The following is a 25,128-nucleotide window of genomic DNA, read 5'->3' on the forward strand; positions in this document are numbered from 1 at the left end:
CATTATTCCCACACTTTTAGTGTGTAAACCAAAGTGGCAACAGTTTGACCAAACCTCAAGCGAGATCTTAATCTGTGTACAGTAAAGAGCAGACATTATAGTGACTGCTGTTTACTGTGGCTGTGACAGGGAATGCGTGTAGACTTCGCCTGCCAACGCTGCATGTGCTGTCTGCAGCACAGCTCGTGTGAGGAAAGCTTCAGCATTTTGTACGAGCGTCTGATTGTTCTCTTCTGGTTCCTATTTCTTCATTCAGAGGATGTTTTTGTTGTTCTTTGGATAGACTGCAAAGCTGAAAAACTTCTTGGGCTGTACTCAGTACTTTGCAAAGGAAGTTGACGTGACTGTTAACTGTGTGCATGAATGGAAACCACAGTCCGATTTGTGTTATCACAACAATTACCAGTTAAGATTTTACCTGGAGTGTTGATGTCTTATGATTGCAATAAAAAACATAACCTATCTTGTGATTTTTATGTTTTGCTTCCAACGTCATATATCAAGCCAAATTTCAGGCCTTTCTTTTTGTTTTAAAACTATGTAGACTGGATAGAGCAGACCCTGCTGTGTTATATGAGAACAGTGATTCCCTCCAGAGCGACTGCAGACATTCCTGGCTGCACTCCATTCAAGGACGTTTTATTCGTCCCCTGCAGACGGTTCACAGTAGTACGAGGGGAAATGTGTGTTTTCTCTCAGACACGTGTGAAGGCTGAGGCTTTGGGGGGAGGTTTGGAGTCATAGAAAGGGGGTCTGGGTAAGATAATGAACAGACTACCAGGACATGAAATGAGTCACAATGTTCATCTTTTTGGTGATATTTTATGGAACAAAGAGCTTCCAGTAGTCATACTTCACTACTTAAAAATACCTTGAGTTGTGTGTAGTCATAAACAATGTGGCAACGAAGCTGAGGTGATAAGTGAGCGTTAGATTAGATCAGCAAAGTAAAACTCAGCCTCCGGTCCAAGCTAATAACAGCTGGTCCAACTCACATTAACTGTTGGCTTAGCTACCACCTTTCTACATTTCCAATTGGAAAATCTCAAACTCCTCCTTTCACGCTGACCTAATCAGTGCTACGTGTGATGTCACTGATACCTGATCTGTTTTGCTCAGGCAGTCTGCAAGCTATTCAAGTACCCAGTAGTCTTTATATGCTGTGCAGAGCTTTGCAAACCAGTCTCTATATGTTGCAGCTGTAACTGTAAAAAAAACAAACCCTGCTCTTCCCCTTGTGGTGAACTTTGCTGTGACTCCATTTCCTGTTTAAGCCAAATTTTAAACTGATTAGTATTAGACTTGCCACATCAGCCTACGCGCTGTTTTGAGGCCCTGCATGCAAGGACATCTCCAAAGCCTCTGCACTGGTTGGTTCCTGGCCATGAGTGTGGAAACGTGTGGAAGTCAAAATACAGGAGATTACCATCAAATATAAATAACTGCAATCACTAGTAACTAATAAATTCCTTTCTCAGTGGTAATCCTTACTAAAATGGATTTTTGGAGCCGGCGCTGATTTTGATTTATAGTGAGTAAAAAAACCCTAAAAAAACAAACATAAATTACATTATGCAATTCACAAACTCATTTTATTACTTATTGTAAAGCCTCTGCGTTACAGCAGCCACACAGCTGGGATGCATGCTCTGCCACATGTGCTGCACATGGTGCTAAGTATTGCAAAAAGTGCAGTCAGCAACGCTCTGCTGGACAAGCTAAATAACCACAACCTCGAGCTTTTTTTCCCTGCATTATCTTTTCGTACGGTCACATGTAGAGTAACACATCTGTGACATGCCAAGGCTGTTTTATCACTCAAGCTATGAAATATAACTGCGCTATATTAGTCAATAACCAATACTGTGTTGATAAATGCTTACTGAGGATGTCCATTGCACTAATGAATTCTCAACGGTTAGAGTTGCTTTCAGCTGTTATCACACATGTGCGCATTGTGTATGTATGTGTACTTACAGAATGCTAGAACTGTTACTCACCACTGTCTCTTCACTAGCTTAACTAAATGTGTGTATTGACCAAAGACAGCCTGTGTATGTGTTAGTGTGAATTGTGTGCTTGGATGTCGTTTCTCTCCTGCATGTGATGGAATTTGGCTGTCTCACTGTTACAGACGTCTGAAAAAGCGAGCAGCTGAGAAGGTCTCCAGGCCAAAGGTTAATGTTTCAGCCGGTGGAAGGTACACTGTCATGGGAAAATCCGCTGTCCATGTCTGTCTGCACTCTTGTTTACTGTAGTTTTGGTAGTGGGTTTCCAGTTGGAGTAGAAAATAACCACTCAGTGCCTGCTTTTTAGCTAGTTGTCCCTTCCCCTCTCTAATCTCATATTATTATGTTGTGTGGAGCATATGAAGGGGTTGTGGTACATTGTGCTAAGGTACTTTTCTTCCCATTTCTGTCTTTTAACATGTCTGCTGACAGCACAGATTGAGAATGATACCTAAGTCAAAGCATATTACTTAAATTTTATATATTTATATCATCAGCACAAACCCATTCTTACTAAAATTCTTAGCATTCCACAGTATTAATAACAAAACACATAATGAATCTTTTGATGATACAGATGTTGTCAATCTGTGCAGTGTCAGAGGCCTGTTTGTTTTAATGCATTAGTCCTCCTAATCTAATGCAACAGCTGGAAATCCCATTCTTCATTATGGCCTGCTTTTTGGAGGAGGTCAGCAACTTTTCATCCTGGGTTCTTACACTGAAGCAGTCGCAGACATTTGACTGCAGAGTTCATATAACCGAAAGTGACCTGCATCTGGTAGAATCTGCAAATAATTGACAGTGTTTGTTTTATCCAGTTCATCCTGTTTCATCCTGGTATGTGAGTATTAGGAAGTCGCACCACAGATGTTTTTGGATGTGTTACATGATACTTTTTGGTGTCCTGAGGTTAAACTTTTGCTCCTGAGGAAAATGAATTATTACAGTGAATAGCTAAGCTTAACAGATAAATGTGGTGTGAAGGAATATACCTTAAATCAGCAGTCCCCAACCTTTAAGGTGTCGCAGATAAATACAACAAAATAAAACCGGTACCGGTACCAAAAAAAAGAAGATTTACTCATAACACACGGGAAAAGACCCAGGGAAACTGAGTTAATGATAAAAACAATAAAAAAATAACACGAAAAACTGATTAAAAACCCTCGAAACCATAAATTTCACACCCGAGCCTCAACTCTCGTGGCCCGGAACCAAACAACTCCGTGGCCCGGGCGTTGGGGACCTTAAATGACCATGCTGGTTTTTTTCTTCAAGTCAGCTAATCCCTCAAAACGATCAGAATAAATAAATTTGTCCTTTTCCAGTTTGTGGTTTTCAATGCCAAAGCTTGAAATAGTTTTTTTTTTTCCAGTCATTGTGTTGTAGATTTTTTGGGATTGTTGTCCCAACACATGACCCCGTTTTGGCCAACCTTTAACTGACTTTATAATACGTTGGTATACAGAGGATCTCATGAACCTAATGACTGCTCGGGTCCTGTGGCTGCAAAAAAGTCCAAATCATCACCTTCACCACTGTGCTTGACAGTAGGTATGAGACGCTTGTGCTGATATGCTGTGGTTGGTTTTTGCCAAACATGGCAAACATGGCGCATCGTGGCCAGACATTTCCACTGTGGTCTGATCTGTCCAAAGGACTAGCAACCTGCCCCAGCTTCTGCTTTTATAGAGACTTTTATACTCGCTGACTATCAGTTAATCAAGTACCTTTGATTAGCACCACCTGGAAGCTGCGTACTCTTATTTCACATTGAAGCAGTGAAGGTGCTCTTATTAGTTTGGCAATCGAGCAACATTGAAATACTCTTTTTTTCTGGTTAAAACAATACATTTACAATTTGCAGATTCTATTTGATTCAGTTCTTGACATTTGAAGTTTTTGGGATAAGTAAGAAACTCTTTGACATTTAAAAGAAAAATCCATCAACACAAAGCACAGATCACCCTTACCCACAGACCCTGTATGGACTGTCATGTGACCTTTAACCATTAGACCTGCAGGAAACTGACACATCTGCTTTTTGTTTGCAGCCCATCCACACATAAAGCAATGCCATACCATATATAAAAAAAAACCCCTTAAAGTTCACACTGACATAAAAGTACATCAATCACAGTAGCTTAGTTTGTACTAACCATGTGTCAGTGATCGTGTTAAACATGTGATACACTTTATGGCCCAAAGCATATGGACATACCAACTGTATCACAATTTATTCTGTTCCTGGCCACCATCGTCACACCAACTGTATACAAAGGAAAGGCGAAATCTGAGTATGCTTTTGTCCATAAAGTGTATCTACTTATGTCAATGCTAATTAAACCTGTCGGGTCTCTGCCCTAATGGCCAACATTGTATGTTGTTGTGTTTTGTTTTCAGTCTATTTTTGTTGAAATTTTGTTGTAATTCACCTAAGAAGGATGTGCTTGGTTCAACTAGCCTGTGGGCTTTTTGTGCATTTTTACTCTGCATTACATCAGTAAAACAGTGTTTTATAACTGTGTAACGACAGTTGCTTAGCCTCTATGTTGAATATGGCACATCCTTTTGAAGAGTGTATCTGTACTAACACCCTATAATGTATTACGCAGTCTTTGTTACAATGATTTTTCACTTTGTCACATCACTTTCTTCACCTAACTGTGCACTCTAACCCATCTTTACCTTGCAGGCAGACACCCAAAGCTAAAGCTATCAATAAGTCTAAACAGAGCAGCCCTGGCAAAAGGTAATCTGAGAATGAACAACGAAGTGGGGAAATTTAACCTGTCTGCAAAGACCAACACACATGCTAATAAAGTCAGCCAGATTAGCCTAAAAGCAGCCAAAATATTGAATTTTCCCCTCTTCAAAAATAGAAAAACTGTCTAAACCAGATTCATTCTCTCCAGTATGACAACCTGTCCCATGCATGTGAATACTTATAGAGAATAACTCTGACATACTGACATGAAAAAAAAATGAAGTAGAATCAACAAAATTTTGAATATTGAAATTGTCATAGATGTGTGTGCGTACCGTATATGTGATTGTGTTGTTGAATGTCCAAAGATTTGTTATTATAAAGAGCATTTTAGTGTTGAAAAACTGATGAAATAGCTTTTGTCACATAGAGTCAGGTAGTCTGCGTAGCTTAGCACAAAGACTAAAAAATAGCAGGCTCTGATCTGTTCTCTGTGCTCTGAATCGAGTGAATCAGTAGAAAAATGCAAATGTAAAAACCATTTGCTATTTTATAAAAGGTTACCTGACTTTTTTTCTCAGCCAAGCAGAGACCTTTGCCAAGATTTTATTTAAGTTTGTGCACGTTTAAGTTTCCTGTTGGTGGTCTTTGTTGCTACACTAACCAACTACAGCTATATATTGTATATGGATTATACATCCTCTTGTAAAATGTTCAGCAGGACAGAGTAATGAATATTTTCCAAAATGTGACATCTTTGTTAACCCAAGTGATAATCATAATCTTTATTTGTGTTTAAAACAAACCACACCAACATTTCTTATTATTGCGTGTGTGTGTGTGTGTGTGTGTGATATATATATATATATATATATATATATATATATATATATATATATATATATATATATATATATATATATATATATATATATATATATATATACATATATATACATATACATATACATATATATAATTTTTTTTCTGTGTACCATAAATACAATCAGGGTATTGATTCGCTCAGTATTTCACTCACCACAGTCCCTGCCCGTGCTTCTGCTCCCTCCAGGTTGTATTTGGAACGTCAGAAGAACAACTTCCATCTTCACTCTGTGGCATGTACGGGTACAGAGGTCCATCTGGCCGCCTGTCCGCTGGAATTCAACAAGCCAAACGCCACATCCTCCTGCGCAGGGGGCATGCCGGCTGTCATTAGCTGCATGCCGGGGCCACTGTTCATGCAAAACAGCGGTTTGAAAAAGAAACTGAAAATTTCGGTAAAGTATTTTTTTGTGAAGTGATCACAGATATGTGCTGGCATAGTTGAATAACGTGAAGTGTCTCTTTGTTCTTTAGACCAATGTGAGGCTGAAAGGAGGTGCCAAGGTAGGCGAGGGTCGGGTCGAGGTGCTGAAAGACAACGTGTGGGGGACTGTGTGCGACGACCGCTGGAATCTGCTGTCGGCCAGCGTTGTCTGCAGGGAGCTCGGCTTTGGCAGCGCCAAGGAGGCTCTCACCGGTGCCCGCATGGGTCAAGGTCAGGAATGATTAAAAAGTTTGTACAATGGTGATCTTTGGCTCCTCCAATCTGCATGTCAGAGTATCCTTGAGTGGGATACTGAGACCCAAGCTGCCCCCTATGCATTCATCAGAGTGTGAGTGTGTGAATGTTAGGTTTCAAGTACTTTGGCATAGTAAAAAGTGCCTGTGTGTGTGACTGGGTGAATGAGGCTTGTAGTAAGAAAGTGCTTCAGAGGGCTCAAATTTAATAGAAAAGTACCAGTGCATATCTAAAAGTTACCTGATCTGGTTCCACATATACAGTGGGGCAAAAAAGTATTTAGTCAGCCACCGATTGTGCAAGTTCCCCCACCTAAAATGATGACAGAGGTCAGTAATTTGCACCAGAGGTACACTTCAACTGTGAGAGACAGAATGTGAAAGAAAAATCCATGAATTCACATGGTAGGATTTGTAAAGAATTTATTCGTAAATCAGGGTGGAAAATAAGTATTTGGTCAATAACAAAAATACAACTCAATACTTTGTAACATAACCTTTGTTGGCACTAACAGAGGTCAAACGTTTACTATAGGTCTTTACCAGGTTTGCACACACAGTAGCTGGTATTTTGGCCCATTCCTCCATGCAGATCTTCTCGAGAGCAGTGATGTTTTGGGGCTGTCGCCGAGCAACACGGACTTTCAACTCCCGCCACAGATTTTCTATGGGGTTGAGGTCTGGAGACTGGCTAGGCCACTCCAGGACTTTCAAATGCTTCTTACGGAGCCACTCCTTTGTTGCCCGGGCGGTGTGTTTTGGATCATTGTCATGTTGGAAGACCCAGCCTCGTTTCATCTTCAAAGTTCTCACTGATGGAAGGAGGTTTTGGCTCAAAATCTCACGATACATGGCCCCATTCATTCTGTCCTTAACACGGATCAGTCGTCCTGTCCCCTTGGCAGAAAAACAGCCCCATAGCATGATGTTTCCACCCCCATGCTTCACAGTAGGTATGGTGTTCTTGGGATGCAACTCAGTATTCTTCTTCCTCCAAACACGACGAGTTGAGTTTATACCAAAAAGTTCTACTTTGGTTTCATCTGACCACATGACATTCTCCCAATCCTCTGCTGTATCATCCATGTGCTCTCTGGCAAACTTCAGACGGGCCTGGACATGCACTGGCTTCAGCAGCGGAACACGTCTGGCACTGCGGGATTTGATTCCCTGCCGTTGTAGTGTGTTACTGATGGTGACCTTTGTTACTTTGGTCCCAGCTCTCTGCAGGTCATTCACCAGGTCCCCCCGTGTGGTTCTGGGATCTTTGCTCACCGTTCTCATGATCATTTTGACCCCACGGGATGAGATCTTGCGTGGAGCCCCAGATCGAGGGAGATTATCAGTGGTCTTGTATGTCTTCCATTTTCTGATGATTGCTCCCACAGTTGATTTTTTCACACCAAGCTGCTTGCCTATTGTAGATTCACTCTTCCCAGTCTGGTGCAGGTCTACAATACTTTTCCTGGTGTCCTTCGAAAGCTCTTTGGTCTTGGCCATGGCGGAGTTTGGAGTCTGACTGTTTGAGGCTGTGGACAGGTGTCTTTTATACAGATGATGAGTTCAAACAGGTGCCATTCATACAGGTAACGAGTGGGGGACAGAAAAGCTTCTTACAGAAGACGTTACAGGTCTGTGAGAGCCAGAGATTTTCCATGTTTGAGGTGACCAAATACTTATTTTCCACCCTAATTTATGAATAAATTCTTTACAAATCCTACCATGTGGATTCATGGATTTTTTTTTCACATTCTGTCTCTCACAGTTGAAGTGTACCTCTGGTGCAAATTACTGACCTCTGTCATCATTTTAGGTGGGGGAACTTGCACAATCGGTGGCTGACTAAATACTTTTTTGCCCCATTGTAGATATCTAACTCAACTGAAGAGGTTATTTATAGAGAAATGTTTGTACAGATTCAAAAAAATTATTTTATAAGACTTTGATCATTGAGTGGATTCTGTTTGAGTTTTTTTTTTGCATTAAATCTCTTTGAAGCCAGGATGTGTTTATAACTGTCTTCAGAGAGGACTTCAGTCGCCAGCTGTCCGTCTCTGGCCTTCTAATCTCTCAGATCATCGCTTCAACCTGCAGAACTGATAATCTGCCTTTAACATTCCTACACGGATCCTCATTTGAAGCTTTTTGAAAAAGTAAAGGAATGCTACACTTGTAGAAAGATAAAAATGAAGGAATGGAGGACATGAGAGACAGAGCTGTAAATGTATTGTGCATTTTCTGATGAAGTCATTACAATAATGGGCCTTTCATAGTGTGTTTTATCCATTAATTCTCCGACTGAGTGCCCCATTCATTAAATAGCTTTTTTTTTTTATGTGTTTGTGATTCCTAAGTGGTGGTCAGGCACTTTTAGAGCAGAAAAGTGTTTTTTTTTCCAGCTGGGCTATGGATCATTTCATGTGACGATGAGGCAGTCAGTTTTATAAGGCCAGCATGTGTCTGGGCCACCTGGGCTCCACATGAGCAACAAGAATGACTTTTTCTGCCAAGGTGTAGAAGACATTGCATAGAGTCAAAGATGTGTGTACACTGAAGACATATAGAAATGTAATCTATGACAATATATGCATAGATTATGGTGAGTTGTGTTGTTAAATAACAATTGTAATAATTTTTGTAGCTAAACTCCCTGGTCTGCACTTTGTCCATTTCCTTGGCTTGTAGGAAAAATATTAAAGTTGTTGAAATTTGGCTGAAAAGCTGATCTACTTCCAAAAGCCTCACTGAAGGCTTAGAGCAGGCAGGTTGGGAATCCTGAATGAAGCAGTTTTTTGTGTATATGTGTGAAGAAATGCATGTCCTTGTGAACAAATTGCGCCTTTGTTAGGTCGTTTAAGGTGCTGAATTTCGAAGAATTTTCTAAAACCAATCCACACACACACAACAGCTGCACATAGATAATACAATTAGTTTCTTGCAGCTTCATAAAGAACACACCCGTCACACCCGCTCTCAGAAATGCTGGGTGGGGATGTCTGCTGTAGTTTGTGTACATTATGATATCTACCACAGAAGAAGTTGGCCTGGGCTGTCTTCCAGAAAGCAGGTTTAGTCAAAACATTGAATTCATTAACCCTGAGCTGCGATAAACTCTGGATTTTCCATTCCAGACAGAAAAGCAACACAAACTCTGGGTTCATTTCTGAAATCTTGCGCTTCTCACTGGCACGTGTTCCTTAGCATGCCTTGAGTTTAGTTTTCAGCTTTTAAGACACAGGGTGTCCTTTACATGATCAATGTTTATTTGTTTATTTGTTTATTTATAAGGAACCACATTAGCTTCCACAACATTGGTTGCTAGTCTTCATGGGGCCCAAACCTTCAAATACAATCAAATAAAATATTACACAATAAAGTGGATACCAAATATCCACATAATTTGGCTCTTACATCCACAGTAAGGTTTTACAATTGTGAAAATATAAGCATATAAATATCAATAACACCAAAACAAAATACACAAATTTCCATTACAAATGGCATTGCCCTCTTACAGTATTTACAATGAAGTAAAAGCTGCCTAATTGGGCTTTTAAGCGATTTTTAAAATTATGAATAGAAGCCAATTCTCTAATTGCATAAAAAAGTTGCTCTAAATATAACAGAGTTTTTCAAAAAGTTGCTTTTAACTCGAGGAGTTACTAAATTGCGGTTTGTTGAAAATCGTGTACTACGGTTATGTATTTCATCTGGATATTGCAACTGAGCAGAAAAAAAATATGGTGTGTTTACCAGTATTGCTTTCTTTAAAAATACAAGTAAGCCATAGTATAATTTAGCTTGTGCAGAAAGCCAAGAATGTTTATCATGCATTTTATCAATATTTGTATAGTATGAACACCTTAACACTAATCTGGCCACCTTGTTCTGGACTAACTGAAGTCTGTTCAGATCTGTCTTATTAGCTGCTGACCAAATGATTGATCAGTACTCTAGATCAGCGGTCCCCAACCTTTTTTGCGCCACGGACCGGCCTTTAAGGTGTCGCGGAAAAATACAACAAAATAAAACTAGTACCGGTACCGAAAAAAAGAAGATTTATTCATAACACACGTGAAAAGACCCAGGAAAACCAAGTTAACGATAAAAACAATAACAAAATAACGCTGAAAACCGATAAAAACCAGTTATCTGTCATATGAATGTGAAGACAAATTGATTTGTTTAAATAACTATTTTTATCTGAACAGCACTCTACCTTTAAAATATTACATGCAGCAGACGTTTTCTCAGTCTGCCTCTGTTGGAGGTGATGTTGGTAGCACCGGCTCTGGAATATTTTAAAGCCTATATTATCAAAAGTATTCACTTACCCATCCAAATCATTGAATTCAGTTGTTTCAAACACTTCCATGGCCACAGGTATGTAAAATCAAGCATGTAGACGTGCAGCTTTGCTACTAAATATTCCACAGTCAGCTGTTGGTAGTATTGTAACAAAGTGGAAGCGATTGGGAACAACAGCAACTCAGGTACAATCAAAGAGCGGATTCAGCAGATGCTGAGGTGCATAGAGTGCAGAGATCACCAACTTTCTGCAGAGTCAATCACTACAGACCTCCAAACTTCATGTGGCCTTCAGATTACCTTAAGAACAGAAGATGGAGAGCTTTATAGAATGGGTTTCCATGGCTGCATCAAGCCTTATATCAGCAAGCAGAATTCAAAGCATCAGATGCAGTGGTGTAAAGCCTGTTGCCACTGGATTCTAGAGCAGCGGAGACATGTTTCTGGACGAATCATGCTTCTCCATCTGGCAACTCAATGTACGAGTCTGTGTTTGGTGGTTGCCAGGAGAACCATACTTGTCTGACTGCACTGTACCAAATATAAAGTTTGGTGGAGGGGGGTTATGGTGTGGGGTTGTTTTTCAGGAGTTGGGCTCAGTCCCTTAGCTCCAGTGAAAGGAACTCTTAATGCTTCACCATACCAAGACATTTTGGACACTTTCATGCTGCCAACTTTGTGGGAACAGTTTGGGGATTGCCCCTTCCTGTTCCAACATAACTGCACACCAGTGCACAAAGCAAGGTCCATAAAGACATGGATGGGAGAATTTATGGAAGAACCTGACTGGCTTGCACAGTCCTGTTCTCAACCCAACAGAACACCTTTGGGATAAACTACAGCAGCAAGCCCTTCTCATCCAAGATCAGTGTCTGGCCTCACAAATGCACTTCTGAAAAAATGTTCAGAAATTCCCATAAACATACTCCTGAACCTTGTGGAAAGCCTCCCCCAAAGAGTCAAAGCTGTTATAGCTGCAAAGGGTCGGCCAACATCATATTTAACCCTATGGATTAAGAATGGAATGTCACTCAAGTTTGAGGCCTTTATAGGCAGACCCACACAACCCTCAGCAGTGGCCTGGCCACTGTGGGGTCCTCGCAAAATTCCCTCTTAGCAAAAAGGCAAAATTGTGATGGGTCAAACACAGGCTGGCCTACTTGGGGTCTATATAGAGGCTTCAAATGGCAAAACTGCTGTGGGATAAGCACCTTCCAAATATATTTTATGCCACTTCTTTCATTAAATTCATTCCGATCAGCTGCTGTGGATCCAGAGCGGGGTTACACTCGGACATTGTCAGTCATGCTTCCTGGAACAGACCTCTGCTGTGTGTTCAGACTCCTGTCCGACCACCACCTGGCTCAGCGAGTCCAAGAAACATTCCTGAACGTCACTGAAGTCGGAAACGAGTGCGGCCGAAGGAATTCCTTTCACAGAAATTACGCATCACAATCACCTCATGGTGCCATGACTTGCAGAGACAGAGTGAGAGTTTAGAGAGTAAATATGAAGCAGGGTGGTGCTGACCGATGTTAAAAAGTGAGCTCGGTATTCGTTTCAGTACTGCATACAGTTTGGAGGCCATGCAAAAAGAGACCTTTTAATTCTGCATATTGTAGCATATCAAGTATATTATAATAACCACCATAAAATCCAAAGACTACAATTTCAGTACTGCTAGTTTGGGGTGCTTCTTCATCTTTATTGGCTGAGCTTCTCAAAACCAGATTGAGCCTTTTGAAAGGTCCAAAAAGCAGTCGTGACCTGGATTGTACTAAATCGGTTTAAACTCCTAATTAACTGCCTTGGGGCTCAGTGATTACTGCAGTTGCCGCCACATACAGCTTAAAGATCTTGTACCATTTAAAACTTTTGTGAAACCCTCAGTTTTTGTCAAAAAATGTTTTCAGATAAGGTTTCCCCATAATTAACTACAACATCCATAACTGAAATCTGTTATGTCAGAAGCTCTAAATGTGTTGTGTTTCCAAGCTCTTAAATACTGTAGGATGTGTCTCATCATTTTGCCTTGAAAGACTATCAAAAGTAACTTCAAAGTTGTCAGTGCATCTGTCTGTCTGCTTGTCCAGGAATGGGTCCGATCTACATGAATGAGGTGAAGTGCCTCGGGCAGGAGAGGTCCATCTGGGACTGCCCCGTTAAAAACATCACATCAGAGAACTGCCAGCACTCAGAGGACGCTGCTGTTCGCTGCAACGTGCCTTACATGGGCCTCGAGACCTCGGTCAGACCTGAACTTTCTCACTAAAATGTTTCATTTAAAAGTTGTTAATTTGAGAAATTCTTGTTGTTTTATATGGAATTCATAGCAAATAGACTTACTTTTCTAAACAGGCTGAATGATTCGAATGTTTAGATTGTTTCTATCTTCTACAGGGGGGATAGGAAAGAAGTTAAATATTGTCTTATTTCACACTGTTTATTTTAATATCTTTTCTGGCCTTCAGTAGAAGCTGCTTTAGTCGTCTTTGTGCACAAAAATGTGAGATTTAGAGCTAACAGTAAGAACAATCTCACATCTGTTCTCAACCAATAATCCTTCGGTACTGTTGTCACAAAAAAGCTCACTGGCCAAATCCTCAGTTTGAGTTTCACATTTGTCTGCTTTGAATGAGTTTCCTTGTTGAGTTGCTGAAAAAGCAAATCAAAATGTTTTAAAAAAATCTAAAGCTTTTTCTGACAGCAGTGACCTCTTCTGAAACCCGAGTATTTCTGGTTACACTTCTCCTTGTGTAGATACACACAGACGGCGGGCTAAAACCTCCTGAAATTAGATACTATCATCAAAATAAACCTTCAGAAAATGTAATCTCATTAATTATCATCTGTAGTAAAACATGTATTGATTTTTCATGAAGTAGCCTGTAATATTTTAGACATAATTAGAGGTTGTTCACAAGAGAAAACCCGTCTCTTTGTGCATCTACACTTTGCTTTGTGGTTCCTAACCCCTTGGTCCCGCACAGATCCGAATCACAGGAGGACGAACCCGCTATGAGGGCCGTGTCGAGGTGCTGACCTCGGACCCTAATGGGACACAGAGCTGGGGTCTGATCTGTGGTGAAAACTGGAGCACCAAGGAGGCCATGGTGGCCTGTAGGCAACTGGGCTTGGGCTACGCTAACCAGGGCCTGCAAGTAGGTTATTAACACCGCCAAGGACAACATTCTGCAACAGAGTAAACTGTTGTCTTTTTTGGTACATATAAATCATATGGAAATATAATATACTGTCATGTACACCCAATGGCCTTTCATTTTAGTTTGTTTTTAAGGCTTCAGTGTTGTTAAAAGTGAAGAAACTCCTTGTTTAGACGACTGTATCTGCAGTTGACTGTATTCAAGGCAACAGTGTACTCAAATAGACAGAATCTAAGACTGGGGAGTGTTCACGCCATAGATTTTGCCTCACATGAGCCTGGTGCATTTAAAATGTGGTCTGCAATGGTGGATTCTGTGGTAGCAGATTTAGATTTGAAATCATACAATCAGTCTTCTAATGGACTACTGATCTATGGTTGCTGTCATTTAAGTACTAGTCCATTATTTTTGTAATTGTATCACCAAAATCATCCTTAACTGCTTGAATCAGTCAGGATGGATACATAGAAAAAATCCTGTTTCTTCTCATGTGGTAGTTTTCCATTGCCTTCTTACGTTCTGATGAAACTCGAAGTTTTAGCTGTGTAGGTCATGTTGCCTAAGAGGACAGGAGACTTTCCATTTTCTTCCGGGCACCAATACTCTGTCGCCTTAAAGACAGTAGTGTAGTAAACTCCAGATGCCGACATCCTCAAAAAAGTTGCAGCTGTTTTTCTGTTTCTGAGATGCTGAATCCAGCTTCTCTGGCAGTAGCTGCAGGGGCATGTTTACCGGCACGTAATCATGAAGCACTCAGCTCATCACAGGCACACGCACCACAGAGTGCAATAAATGAAACGGCCACTGAGTGTGCAGCTTTTTTTTCTTTTGGTGCATAAATGCTCAAATATATAACATTTGTAGTAATGACTAACGTAGACTTAAATTGTTGCAGTATATGTTTTAAGAATATATTTGAGCATGCATTCATGAACATGTGACAGCATATTATAATTTACATATGGGTAGATGTTTCTTTCTCTGTCTGGGGAAAAAAACAAAACAAACACTTTCGTGCAAGTGAAGCTTCTAATCTGACCCAAAACCGCTCGCCACCAAAGTGATGTGGTGACCTCATGTGGAAACCATGTCGATGTTTTCATCGCCTAGAAAAGACTAACCAAACTGCTGCTTCGACAACACACTTTCTACTGTGGGAGGACTGGATATGAACATTGACAGGTTTAGCTTAGACAGTTCAGAGACAGGACAGGAAGTGTGTCCCCTCACTGACTCCCAGCAGGAAAACTCTGCAGATCCGGATAGTGGGCGGCCGGAGCAGTTATGAGGGCCGGGTGGAGGTTCAGGTTGGGTCCAAGTGGGGCACAGTGTGCAGCACAGGCTGGACCACAAAGGAAGCCATGGTGGTTTGCAGGCAGCTAGGGCTCGGCTACTCCATGCATGCCATCACTGTAAGTAGGAATGAAGACTTAAATCACACATGAACAAAACATGCACACAAGTAATGATAGCACAGACTGTGATATTGCTGATGTGATATTCAGGATTGCAGTAGAAGCACTATGAAGTTGAAGAAACATAGATTTGAATTACAAGTATCTTGTGTTTTACATTTCTTACTATAAACTTTTGTCTTTCTTTCTGTAAAAACTGAGGAAAGCTCACAGGAAAACTGACCAAAAACCCCCCCCAAATTGCTGAATTTAACTGACAGCATTTAGAAAATTCTAAAAGCTAGTGAAGCTCTTCAGACCCTCATATTTGTCACAGTGACTGATATAAAGTGAACAATTCAAACCTACAAAAAACTATTTGTAAGAAATATGTAGAAGTTCAAAATTGAACTTTGCAGAATCCAATTTTTGTAAACAATATTGCTTAAAAATGTTATTCTAGGTAGATCATAGTTATTGGTGCAATAGAATTTGAATCCCAGTTCACTGCTGATATTTTGAAGCCAAGCAGAAAACCAAGCAAAATGTGCAGATGTGCAACTTCACTGGCTAAAGTATAAAAAATGGGTAGAATGGACAACGATGTGCACAATTACAAGGATGTGCTATTGAATTTTCCACTACAGTTAACGAGGCAGATTTCTACTTTGATCACTAGAGAGTGACTGTTGCACGTTATATTTAAAGGTTCGATTAGGCTATTGTTGCGTGAGGTTGAGAAGCCTTGCAGAAAGACTATTGAGTCTCTTAGCATCTGAACAAAGTGGTCATAAAGTCAGCATTACACTGTGTCCTCATTCAGGGGCCAAAAATGAGTCATGAACATCTGTTTTTCAGAACGTAATAGCGCACTGAACTTTGCAGCAGTCTGCGAATGATTTTGTCCTGATCGACGCACCGTGTTTTTTGTTTTTTTTGTCTTTGCACGTGTGCCTGTTTTGTTATATCTCTTTAAGGAAACCTGGTATTGGGACAGCAGTAATGTGACAGACATGGTGATGAGCGGTGTGAAGTGCATGGGAAATGAGATGGCTCTGAGTCAGTGCCAGTACCACAAAACTGTCAGCTGCCAGAGAGCGGCAGCAAAGTTTGCAGCGGGAGTAATCTGCTCAGAGAGTGAGTGACACGGAGACAAACAAAAGCTTTGATTGTTCATATTTATGTAAATCTGCAGCAAGATTAAACTTCTGCTGACCTCATGAAACTCAGTAGCCTTAATGCAATCATCAAACTGCAGAGAAAAGAAAGAATAACTCTTTAAAATTAAGAGAAAGACTTTGATGTGCTTTAAAGACCACATGTATTACCACAAAAAGAATGAGGACCATATCTCAATCCTAACCCTCCTTCTCTATCCAGCGGCCTCTGACCTCGTCCTGAATGCCTCTCTGGTTGAGCAGACAGTTTATATCGAGGATCGCCCTCTGCACATGCTCTACTGCGCTGCAGAGGAGGACTGCCTGTCTAAATCAGCTGCGAAGGCCAACTGGCCATACGGACACCGCCGCTTGCTCCGCTTCTCCTCTCAGATCCACAACATCGGCCGCGCTGACTTCAAGCCAAAAGCTGGACGGCACTCGTGGGTGTGGCACGCCTGTCACGGGTAAGAAACCAGGTCTATTATGAAAACAATAACCTCAATATGTGATTAAAGAATTAAAGGTTAAACCCCGAATAGTGATTTGCATTTCAATCAAAATAAGTTTGTGGAAGTTTAATTTTTTTTATTATAGCAAAACTTTCAGAAGGTCTCTGACTCTCAAAGTCTCAGTGGAAAGACAAAGGAAGAAACTTTTGTTTAGGTTCACGTTGTTAAGGTCTCATCCTGTTAAAAGGGAGTTCTTCCTCCTCACAGTCGCCAATTTCTCACTCATATGAGATCATGTGTTGTTGGGGTTTTCCCTACTTGTTTTAAGGTCTGGGATTAAAGTCAAATTGCTTAAGTTGATCTGGATTTATTTGAAAAAGGAAAAGAAAAATATTTATAACACGTTAGGTGATCCACACATACTGGTAAATCAGTTTTGGGAGTATCTTCCTGTTCCCAAAATCGTGTTAAAACAAAATTCACCATTGAAGCAGAAAAGTAGGTATGAATAAACTGACCAAATGAACATAGGAGATAACTATGTTTATTATTATTTCATTTAAAAAGGACTAGAGTCTAGTATAACTCCAGTCTATGTGTTTTTGTTTAGTCTGTGAGAAACAAAAAATGTGCTCAGACTGGCGGAAAGAAGGTAGGAAGGGTGCTTATGTCTGCTATTCAGATAACAGCAGAGGACCAATTGTGTTTATCCAGTAACATGACTGGTATGAACTGACTGAGTGTTTAGACTTTGGGGATAAGTGTTCACAGGTCATATATTTGAGGCGTTAGTATATCTATTAAAAACATCTCCTAGTATTGCATTGTTAGAATGAGCATCAACCTAATGCACTTCCTGTGTTATCTTTGGTTTTTATCATTTTGCCAAATATACAACATGTCAGAAATTCCTGTAAAGTCATCCTGTTATCACCATGTAGATTCCAGATATAAGCAAATACCATAACGGACATCAGTGTGTGGTCAGTCATCAAAAGAGAAATACAGGATATAAAAGATAACATTTACTTCTTTTTATATTAAATACAGCCACTACCACAGTATGGATATATTTACCCACTATGATTTGCTGAATGCCAACGGTACCAAAGTGGCAGAGGGACACAAAGCCAGTTTCTGTCTGGAGGACACAGACTGTCAAGAAGGTCAGAATGATGATTTCCTTTTAATGAATTTATTATCAAATAAACATGACCAGAAAATTCCCTAACGACCTTTTTGCATTGCTGCTAGTCTTTCAAACATATCTCACTGAATCTGTCTCTTCTTCTGGGACATTAAGGCATTTCTAAACGATACGAGTGCGCCAATTTTGGCGATCAGGGCATCACCGTGGGCTGCTGGGATTTGTACCGTCATGACATTGACTGCCAGTGGATTGACATCACAGACATCAAACCTGGAAATTACATTATGCAGGTGAGACTGTGGGACTCAGTGTGTAGAAACCTATTTGAGAGAGTTATAATGGAAATTCAAAGCACAGAACCGCAAAAATGGTGACGTTCAGATTGGTTTTACCCACATGAGGCCAGTTTCAGAGCTCTTTGGCAGATTCATATATATATTTCAGTGCTAGTAAAGGCAAACAAGGATAGATGATGCTTTGATTGATTGTACTTCAGCTGCCGTCTTTCAGTTTATCGTGCTAATACTGGAGCTTCAGTAAGCCAGCAGATCTATTACCACTGCACTTATACCTGTTAGAAACAAATTGCCATAATCAACAACAAAACATTGCCATGGCAACACGGCTATGTCGTCTTCAGAATTTAATTGTAGTACAAAGAGTTGATTGAACAAAGTGTGACAATCTCTATAAATGGAGATGTTTTGACTCTTTGCCTATCTTGAGCCAAATGTGAGGCCATCTGTTCAACAACTTAACACTTGGCCAAAACTGAGTCATGGAACAATGATCGCAAGCACAGCAGCAAATCTACAGCAGAATGGTTGACAAAGAAAAGAAGTCAACACTTCAACCTGACTGAGATGCTGTGGTGTCACCTTAAGAGTGCTGTGCATGCGATTCAATAAACCGAAACAATGCTGCAGAGAAGATTGGGCCAAAATTCCTCCACGACGACGTGAGAGGCTGATAAAGTCACAGATTATTGCTTCATGTTATTGTTGCTAAATGGTTTCTACAAGCTACTGAATCATGGGGTATACTTAGCTTCTTACCTTTGTTTTTCGCAGGACTGAATCTCAGTGTTTCTCTGCAGGAAATAAAAAAGTACTTAATTTTTTAAAGAGCTCCACACATAATAACACCTACAGGGCAGATTAAGAAAGTTGATCTCCATAGTTTTCTTTTTTTATTTCTTTGAAAGTCCTGTTTTCAGGTCCAGGGAATAAAGTACAGCTTCATCGCTCTTTTTCTATGGGGAACTCTTCTCTTTAACTTCTCTTATACTCAATTCTGCATATATTCTGCATTTTCGTGTGCTTAGTATACTTAGTTTTGGGTCACACAGCTTGTCTGACCATAAAACCAACAGAGTAAGAATAGTTTATCTAATACTTCTCCTCTGTTCAGGTTGTAATCAATCCAAACTATGAAGTGGCTGAGAGCGACTTCACCAACAACGCCATGAAGTGCAACTGCAAGTACGACGGACATCGGATCTGGTTCCACAACTGCCACATTGGTAAGCAGTGGAAAGCAGTGAGACTACCAGATAATGATAATGATAATAAAATGTACTCTTATTGGCATCTCTGACCACCTTTACTGATTATTTGATCTCCCTGCAGGGGATGCATTGAGCGAGGAGGCAGAGAGGAGATTTGAGAAATATCCCGGACAGCTGAATAACAAGATTTCTTAATCGCCAGTAACTTCCCAGCAACTTAGAAACCAAAGCGGGAATAAAGATACACCTCACTAACTCAGAAAGAAAGACACAAACCTTTTGTCTTCAGGTGCTAAAACGGATCCCCGCCACATATCTCTAGATTTGTAGTCACTGAAGCAGCGAGCGTGTGCTCTACGTGTGAATTATTTTACTTGAATATTCAAGTGGTAATTTTTCGTGTAGTCTGAGGTGAGTGCGTGCTATATTTTTACTGCAAATTAAAATTTTATAAAGTCAGTGAGACAGTCTCCTGTGTATGATCGACCTTTTATATTCTGTTCTGTTTATGAGTTATGACTGGGTTTTTTACATTTTTTTAAATCACCATAAAGAGAAAAGCTTCAATGTTTTGCAGATATATATATATACAGAGATGCTTTTAAACCGCTTGTTTAAGTAATAACATCTGCCTTTGTGTTTACAGTATTTTGTGAATGTATTTATTGCCAACATGGAGGCACTAAAGAATCATTCTGGGTCAACAGCAGTATTTGGACCAGTTTGAGGCCATCGTTAGCTTTAGTGCACACACGTACTTTAATAATCTTTGAGAGATTAATGGGCAAAGGCCAAAGAAAGCTACAGTTACAGTTAGATTTGTTGTATTTACTCTGATGTAATCACGTCTGCTGCACCAAATAAAACAGAGAAAAACCTCCTGAGACTCGTTTGACCGGGAATGATTCACTGCAACAATACTGAAGCTGTAAAGCAGCTGTTTTCAGTGCCTGTAAACACAGTCTGCTACAGATATACCAGCCACACCGGTGGAAAAAAAGCAGCATACTTTGGTGTTACAAAAAAAATGGTCTCTGGTATTGTATCATGCTGGTATTTTACTTTTCCCGCAATTATTTTGTGGTCATGTGGACCACTGCTCGAACGGTATGCTCCAACAGAACAATAGCACTTTTGTTTTGGTTCCTCGCACTGAGCCAGCAGCTGACTGCACAAATCCAACAATGACCTACTGCAGCAGTAAAGAGTCAGATTATGGTCAAAGATCATTTTGATTTAAAGTATGATAGATATATGAGTTTTTCAAAAGATGATCTGTTAACCTAAGCCTATTTTATAAAGACAGGCAGGAATCCTCCAACCCATCTGGCAGATAGACAAAGAGGTCTGCAGGGCTGATTGCTCAGTTAAATTAAAAGAAAATCAGGTGGGCTGACTAAGACAGAGCTCTCAAACCAGTTGTCAGCTGTGTGCTTCTAAGCCCAGAGTTCAAATCAATCCACTGTTAATCTCAGTCTTCACTGCCCGCGGTGGAACAATCCCGTTAACCTCCCTTACTAATCACATCAACCGTGTGCGCAACATTGCAGCGGCTCAGCAGCAGAGCTGGTATGCACCTGTTTGTAAGATCTGAATGTGATTATTAATCACTTAATTGTGTCTATAGTGTAAGAAAACACACAAAAAAAAGGCCATCGCAGCTTCCTAACACTTTGAAATTGCTTAATAACAGAAATGTTTAATGTACAGTGATACATAATATATGAAACAAAAATGTACGGGATCCACTGAAGAAGGTGGAACCATAGAAAGTTTCTGCTTACATATTAGAGCAGGTTAATATGTATGATATCATGGAAACGTGGTTTAAAAATGAAGCTATTTGGGAATAACAGGATAAATGCAGAATTTCCTAATCATTTTGTGCACTCTATCAATGCAGCATGAGGACCAAAAATGAAAAGAAATAACAAGGAAAATCCTCCAGGTTTACTAAACAATAAAGGAACACTCTGTGTTTATATGTAATGTTATTGGTGGCCTTTTCTTGCTTCAGCTGCTGCTGGCTGCTTGGGTTTCTCTTGAGGTTTTTGCCTGTCATCATCATCTCATCAGCCTGCACACCTGGCCTAACAGAAGAGGATTACGCCGCTTCAGCAGAGCGGTGTCACACACATAAGCTGGCTAATGTTCTACTGAGTAATCAGACAGGCCCATGCAGAGAGATGGGCGCCACCCAGAGGGCTGCAGCTAAAAGTGCATCCACTCCAAGTGGATGCCTCAATCTCTTTCCCCCCTCTAAGGTTTACTAGGGTAGCTCTACATCATTCACAGTTCAAACTAATCCTTATTGGAGCAGCCCCTCGGTCTGTCATCTATCTGAAACAAGCCATACTAGCTCATCTCTCTCTTTAAGGGTAAACAGCAGGTAGGTGAGGCTGCTGTGTTTGAGAAGAGAGGATATGGACTCTCACTGACATCACAAGGAGCCAAAAGCAGGAAAAAGGAAGCTGAAAAGCTGAAAGGGAGCCTTTAAAAAGCAGCCTGAAGCCTGAGCGTCACTGGGGATACTTTTACACACCTCCCCATCTGAAAATTTGTTCAGATTTAACATTTAGAGGTGGGACTCGCCAGATACCTCACAATATATTATTGCAAATTTCAACATTTTGCAATATGCTGAGTATTGCAATAAATATATTATGATTTATCACCTTAATTTCAACTTTAAATTATGTCCTCGGTTAAATTTAGTCAGAATCTGTTTTATCCAGTGACATAACGTTATCTCACTTCAGTTTTGGGGGGTTTATTTTGGATGGCAAATAAGATTGTCACCAAAACTGCCATGAATGTTGTTGTAAGATGGAATCAAGCTTCTATTGGCAAACAATTTGGCAATTACATGCAATCTGTTTGTGATAGTAAAGCAAATAACTGTGAAAAATTATCGAAAATCCAATATTTTTGATGTCTGCATAGACAGAAATTCACATGTAACGATTACTTTTCCACTCAGCAACCTTCCTCTTGTATAGGAACATAACCAGAATACAATCAGCTGGTAGCCAGTTGAGTCGAAACCCCTGGAGTTGCTGTCACTGACAGAGGCTCAGTCGGATCGTGAACAAACATTTAGTCACCGCAAGCCACTAATGTATTCATTTATAGTTTGTGTAGCTACATGGAAGCTGCTGTCCTATTTTTACTTGTGCGACTGAGCTTTACTTTTGAGCCGATTTAATCTAAGTTCTCTCAGGTAACATTATCTCAGAATGGCGGTACATGGGATGAGACCTCTTGCTCAGTGTTACCAGAGGATGCATGCATGTATATAATACGACTCAATATCCTACTCAGCATGCAGAATGCACCATTGTTGAGTCGTGCTAATTATTTCACTGGACTATAATCCCTGACACAGGAAATGTAGAGCTAACATTGAACCTCAGATTGTACTTGCACAGATCGGGGTTTTGAACCTTTAGGGAGAGACCCGCCTAAGTTTTGTGCATATTGAAATCAGATTAAATTTCATGTGCAATCAAGGTAAGAAAATGCATTTTAATACCATGGTTCAACATAAAGACCAGTTATCATCATGAAGTCAATATAAACAGATCCTGACCATGTAGGTGTGTAATGGTCCTTAGCCTCCAAAATGAAGCAGAAAAATGAAGTCCCGTTCTTCAGCAGCCGTTTCAATGCTGTTTACATTAATTTACCCTAAAACTCATGACAAATGCCAGCAATGATTACATGTTGTGGTGACGCATGACTTAAATAAGGGACCATATGAAGCAGACACATGGGGAAAATAAAGGCTGTGTGACCTTGAGGTGAAACTACTAGGTCCAGCTGTGAGCGGATGATGCCACGCCGGAAATGTTTTTTAAAAGAAGATTTTTTTTCCAGCTTAAAGGTGTTGAAATGCTCCTCCAGAGGGAGTTGGATCACTGAACTGCCGGATTAGTCCGGACCACAACAGAGTCATGTCTTTGCATCCAGTCGTTTCACTGCAGGACTGTCTGTTTGATGACTTTCCCTTCTTTGTTAACGGCAAAGTTGTAATTCTTTGGATTGTCCAGTGCCTCCTCGATTCGTTGATCCAAGTTCTCCGTGGTGATGAAGTTCTTTACTTCCTCCTGAAAGAAAATGAAAGTTTTGTCAGTTTATCACTATGTTCCCTTTGCTCTACTTGCATAGTTTGGATGCAGAAACAACCCCTACCTGCAGCTGCAAAATCTCCCTCTCTTTTTCTTTGATGAATTCTTGCTGTTCCTGTTCCCGCTGAATGGCAGCTTCAATCTTCTTGCGCTCAGCTTCCTCTGCTTCTTTCTGGACCCTCAGAATTCTGAAATGATTTCCCCCCCAAAAAAACATCACTTTTAGAATGAGACAGTTTCCATTCTGCAAGTGGAAGAAAGACACAAAGAGTGTATTCATGTCATCATCTTTTCTGCTCACCTGGCTTTCAGCATGCGCAGGTTCTCCTCGTTGTTCCAGCCCATCAGGGCTCGGTGCTCCTCCGCCTCCTGCCTCGCCCTCTCCTCCGCCTGGGAGCCCGTCTCCTCCTCGTACTTCTTCCGTAGCACCTCCTCCTTAAACTCCAAACTGACACACATAAAGAAAACTAAATACTCCAATCACACTGTCTTTACTCCAAATCTTAAAGTACACCAAGCATGTATCGTTTCATGTTTCTGAGACACTCTTAGTCACAGATTTGTGTGTAAGAGGTTCGAGAAATTGTTTACGAAGTCGTGTTCGAGTTCAGCTTTTTTAAAGCAACACAGAATATCTTTAAGACTGACGGGGAGCTCACTAAGTTGGAGTGACTATTTGTCACGGGAAACTGATTTTGACATACTGTCGTTTAAACGTACCGGAGCGCCCTCATGATCAGCTTGTATTCCGTGTATCTCTCTTTGAGAACTACCATCTCCACCGGATCGACGGGGGGAGGCACTTTGATTCGCCCTTCTTTGGACTTGGCTACCGGGTCGGTGCGAGACTTTCGGCCCCGGACAGCTTCCACGAGCACGGCACTCCTGGGCGCTAAGAGCCGCGCCACCTGCACGCTCCTCCCGCCGATTACCTGGAACATGTCAGCGTCTAAATATGGGAACAGGTGCCGATTCCTAGATGCTAAATGTAACGCTTAATGAGAGCATTTGAGTTTGAAATCTGCGGTCTAGGTTAACATTAGGGCACAAATGTTATCGACCTAACACGGCAGCCATTTTGCTGCCCTCTGACCAGCGGAAGTGATTAGCAACGAACGAGCTGCGCATGCTTGACTGCCTCCTGGAGGTTAGCAAAGGTTAGTTAGGTACAGAATAAGCTATCAATAGTTATCAAGATAACAAACTAGGTTAAACAGCGTAATACACGCTGTTTTCTAAATATATTAAACGTGAGACACAAGAGTAAAGCCATTTCTACGAAAAATATTTATATTATTTTATTGATATCTCTCGGATTGACATTTTCAGTGGGATAATAATTTCACGTTTGTGGAGTATTTCAATTAAGAATTGTGAATAATTATAAGTCAGAGGGGGTGTCAAATGGACAAAAAGGGTCCAGTCCGGCCCGTGGATAGCTTTGTGGAAAATGTGGAACTTTCAGAGGAGGAGGCCATTTATGGTGAACCTTAAACTGTATTTTAAATTTTTGGTTTTAGTGTTTTTACTGAAGAAGAGATAACTTATGACCTGTCATACACCAGAGTAAGTAGACTTCTGGATGAA

The 25,128-nt window shown here is 40.6% G+C and overlaps 2 protein-coding genes across 5 annotated transcripts in view; one reads left to right on the forward strand and one right to left on the reverse strand.

The window, feature by feature from the left end:
* loxl3b (lysyl oxidase-like 3b) overlaps positions 1–19,669 on the forward strand; it is a 34,172-nt gene extending 14,503 nt beyond the window's left edge. Inside the window, exons 6-17 of one of the 4 annotated variants that reach the window (XM_080870028.1) lie at positions 2,135–2,200; positions 4,708–4,764; positions 5,792–5,999; positions 6,079–6,259; positions 12,684–12,838; positions 13,581–13,751; positions 16,126–16,285; positions 16,529–16,772; positions 17,808–17,923; positions 18,061–18,197; positions 19,318–19,429; positions 19,536–19,669. In XM_080870028.1, coding sequence (XP_080726154.1) covers positions 2,135–2,200; positions 4,708–4,764; positions 5,792–5,999; positions 6,079–6,259; positions 12,684–12,838; positions 13,581–13,751; positions 16,126–16,285; positions 16,529–16,772; positions 17,808–17,923; positions 18,061–18,197; positions 19,318–19,429; positions 19,536–19,609 — 1,681 coding nt within the window. In that variant the 3' untranslated portion in view covers positions 19,610–19,669. Of the gene's footprint in view, positions 1–2,134; positions 2,201–4,707; positions 4,765–5,791; positions 6,000–6,078; positions 6,260–12,683; positions 12,839–13,580; positions 13,752–15,010; positions 15,167–16,125; positions 16,286–16,528; positions 16,773–17,807; positions 17,924–18,060; positions 18,198–19,317; positions 19,430–19,535 lie in introns of all 4 variants that reach the window. The other 3 variants (XM_080870029.1, XM_080870030.1, XM_080870031.1) reach the window with 3 other exon arrangements.
* A 3,249-nt stretch (positions 19,670–22,918) lies between these two features.
* Positions 22,919–24,632, reverse strand: mrps26 (mitochondrial ribosomal protein S26). The gene is made up of 4 exons (XM_080870032.1): positions 24,262–24,632; positions 23,843–23,989; positions 23,606–23,729; positions 22,919–23,520 (listed from the first exon to the last, which is right to left on the reverse strand). Exons 1-4 carry the CDS (start codon positions 24,480–24,482, stop codon positions 23,389–23,391), a joined length of 624 nt encoding a protein of 207 aa, XP_080726158.1. The 5' UTR covers positions 24,483–24,632; the 3' UTR covers positions 22,919–23,388.
* Positions 24,633–25,128: the final 496 nt, after the last annotated feature.

This window comes from Rhamphochromis sp. 'chilingali' (assembly GCF_963969265.1).
Source record: "Rhamphochromis sp. 'chilingali' genome assembly, chromosome: 21".
Classification (NCBI taxonomy): domain Eukaryota; kingdom Metazoa; phylum Chordata; class Actinopteri; order Cichliformes; family Cichlidae; genus Rhamphochromis; species Rhamphochromis sp. 'chilingali'.

Excerpts from the sequence above, each read along its gene's own strand:
- mrps26 (XM_080870032.1), bottom strand. The coding sequence starts at position 24,482 with ATGTTCCAGGTAATCGGCGGGAGGAGCGTGCAGGTGGCGCGGCTCTTA. Across the intron at positions 23,730-23,842 it reads CTGCGCATGCTGAAAGCCAG|AATTCTGAGGGTCCAGAAAG; the intron begins GTGAGCAGAAAA and ends AAATCATTTCAG. Across the intron at positions 23,521-23,605 it reads GGGAGATTTTGCAGCTGCAG|GAGGAAGTAAAGAACTTCAT; the intron begins GTAGGGGTTGTT and ends ATTTTCTTTCAG.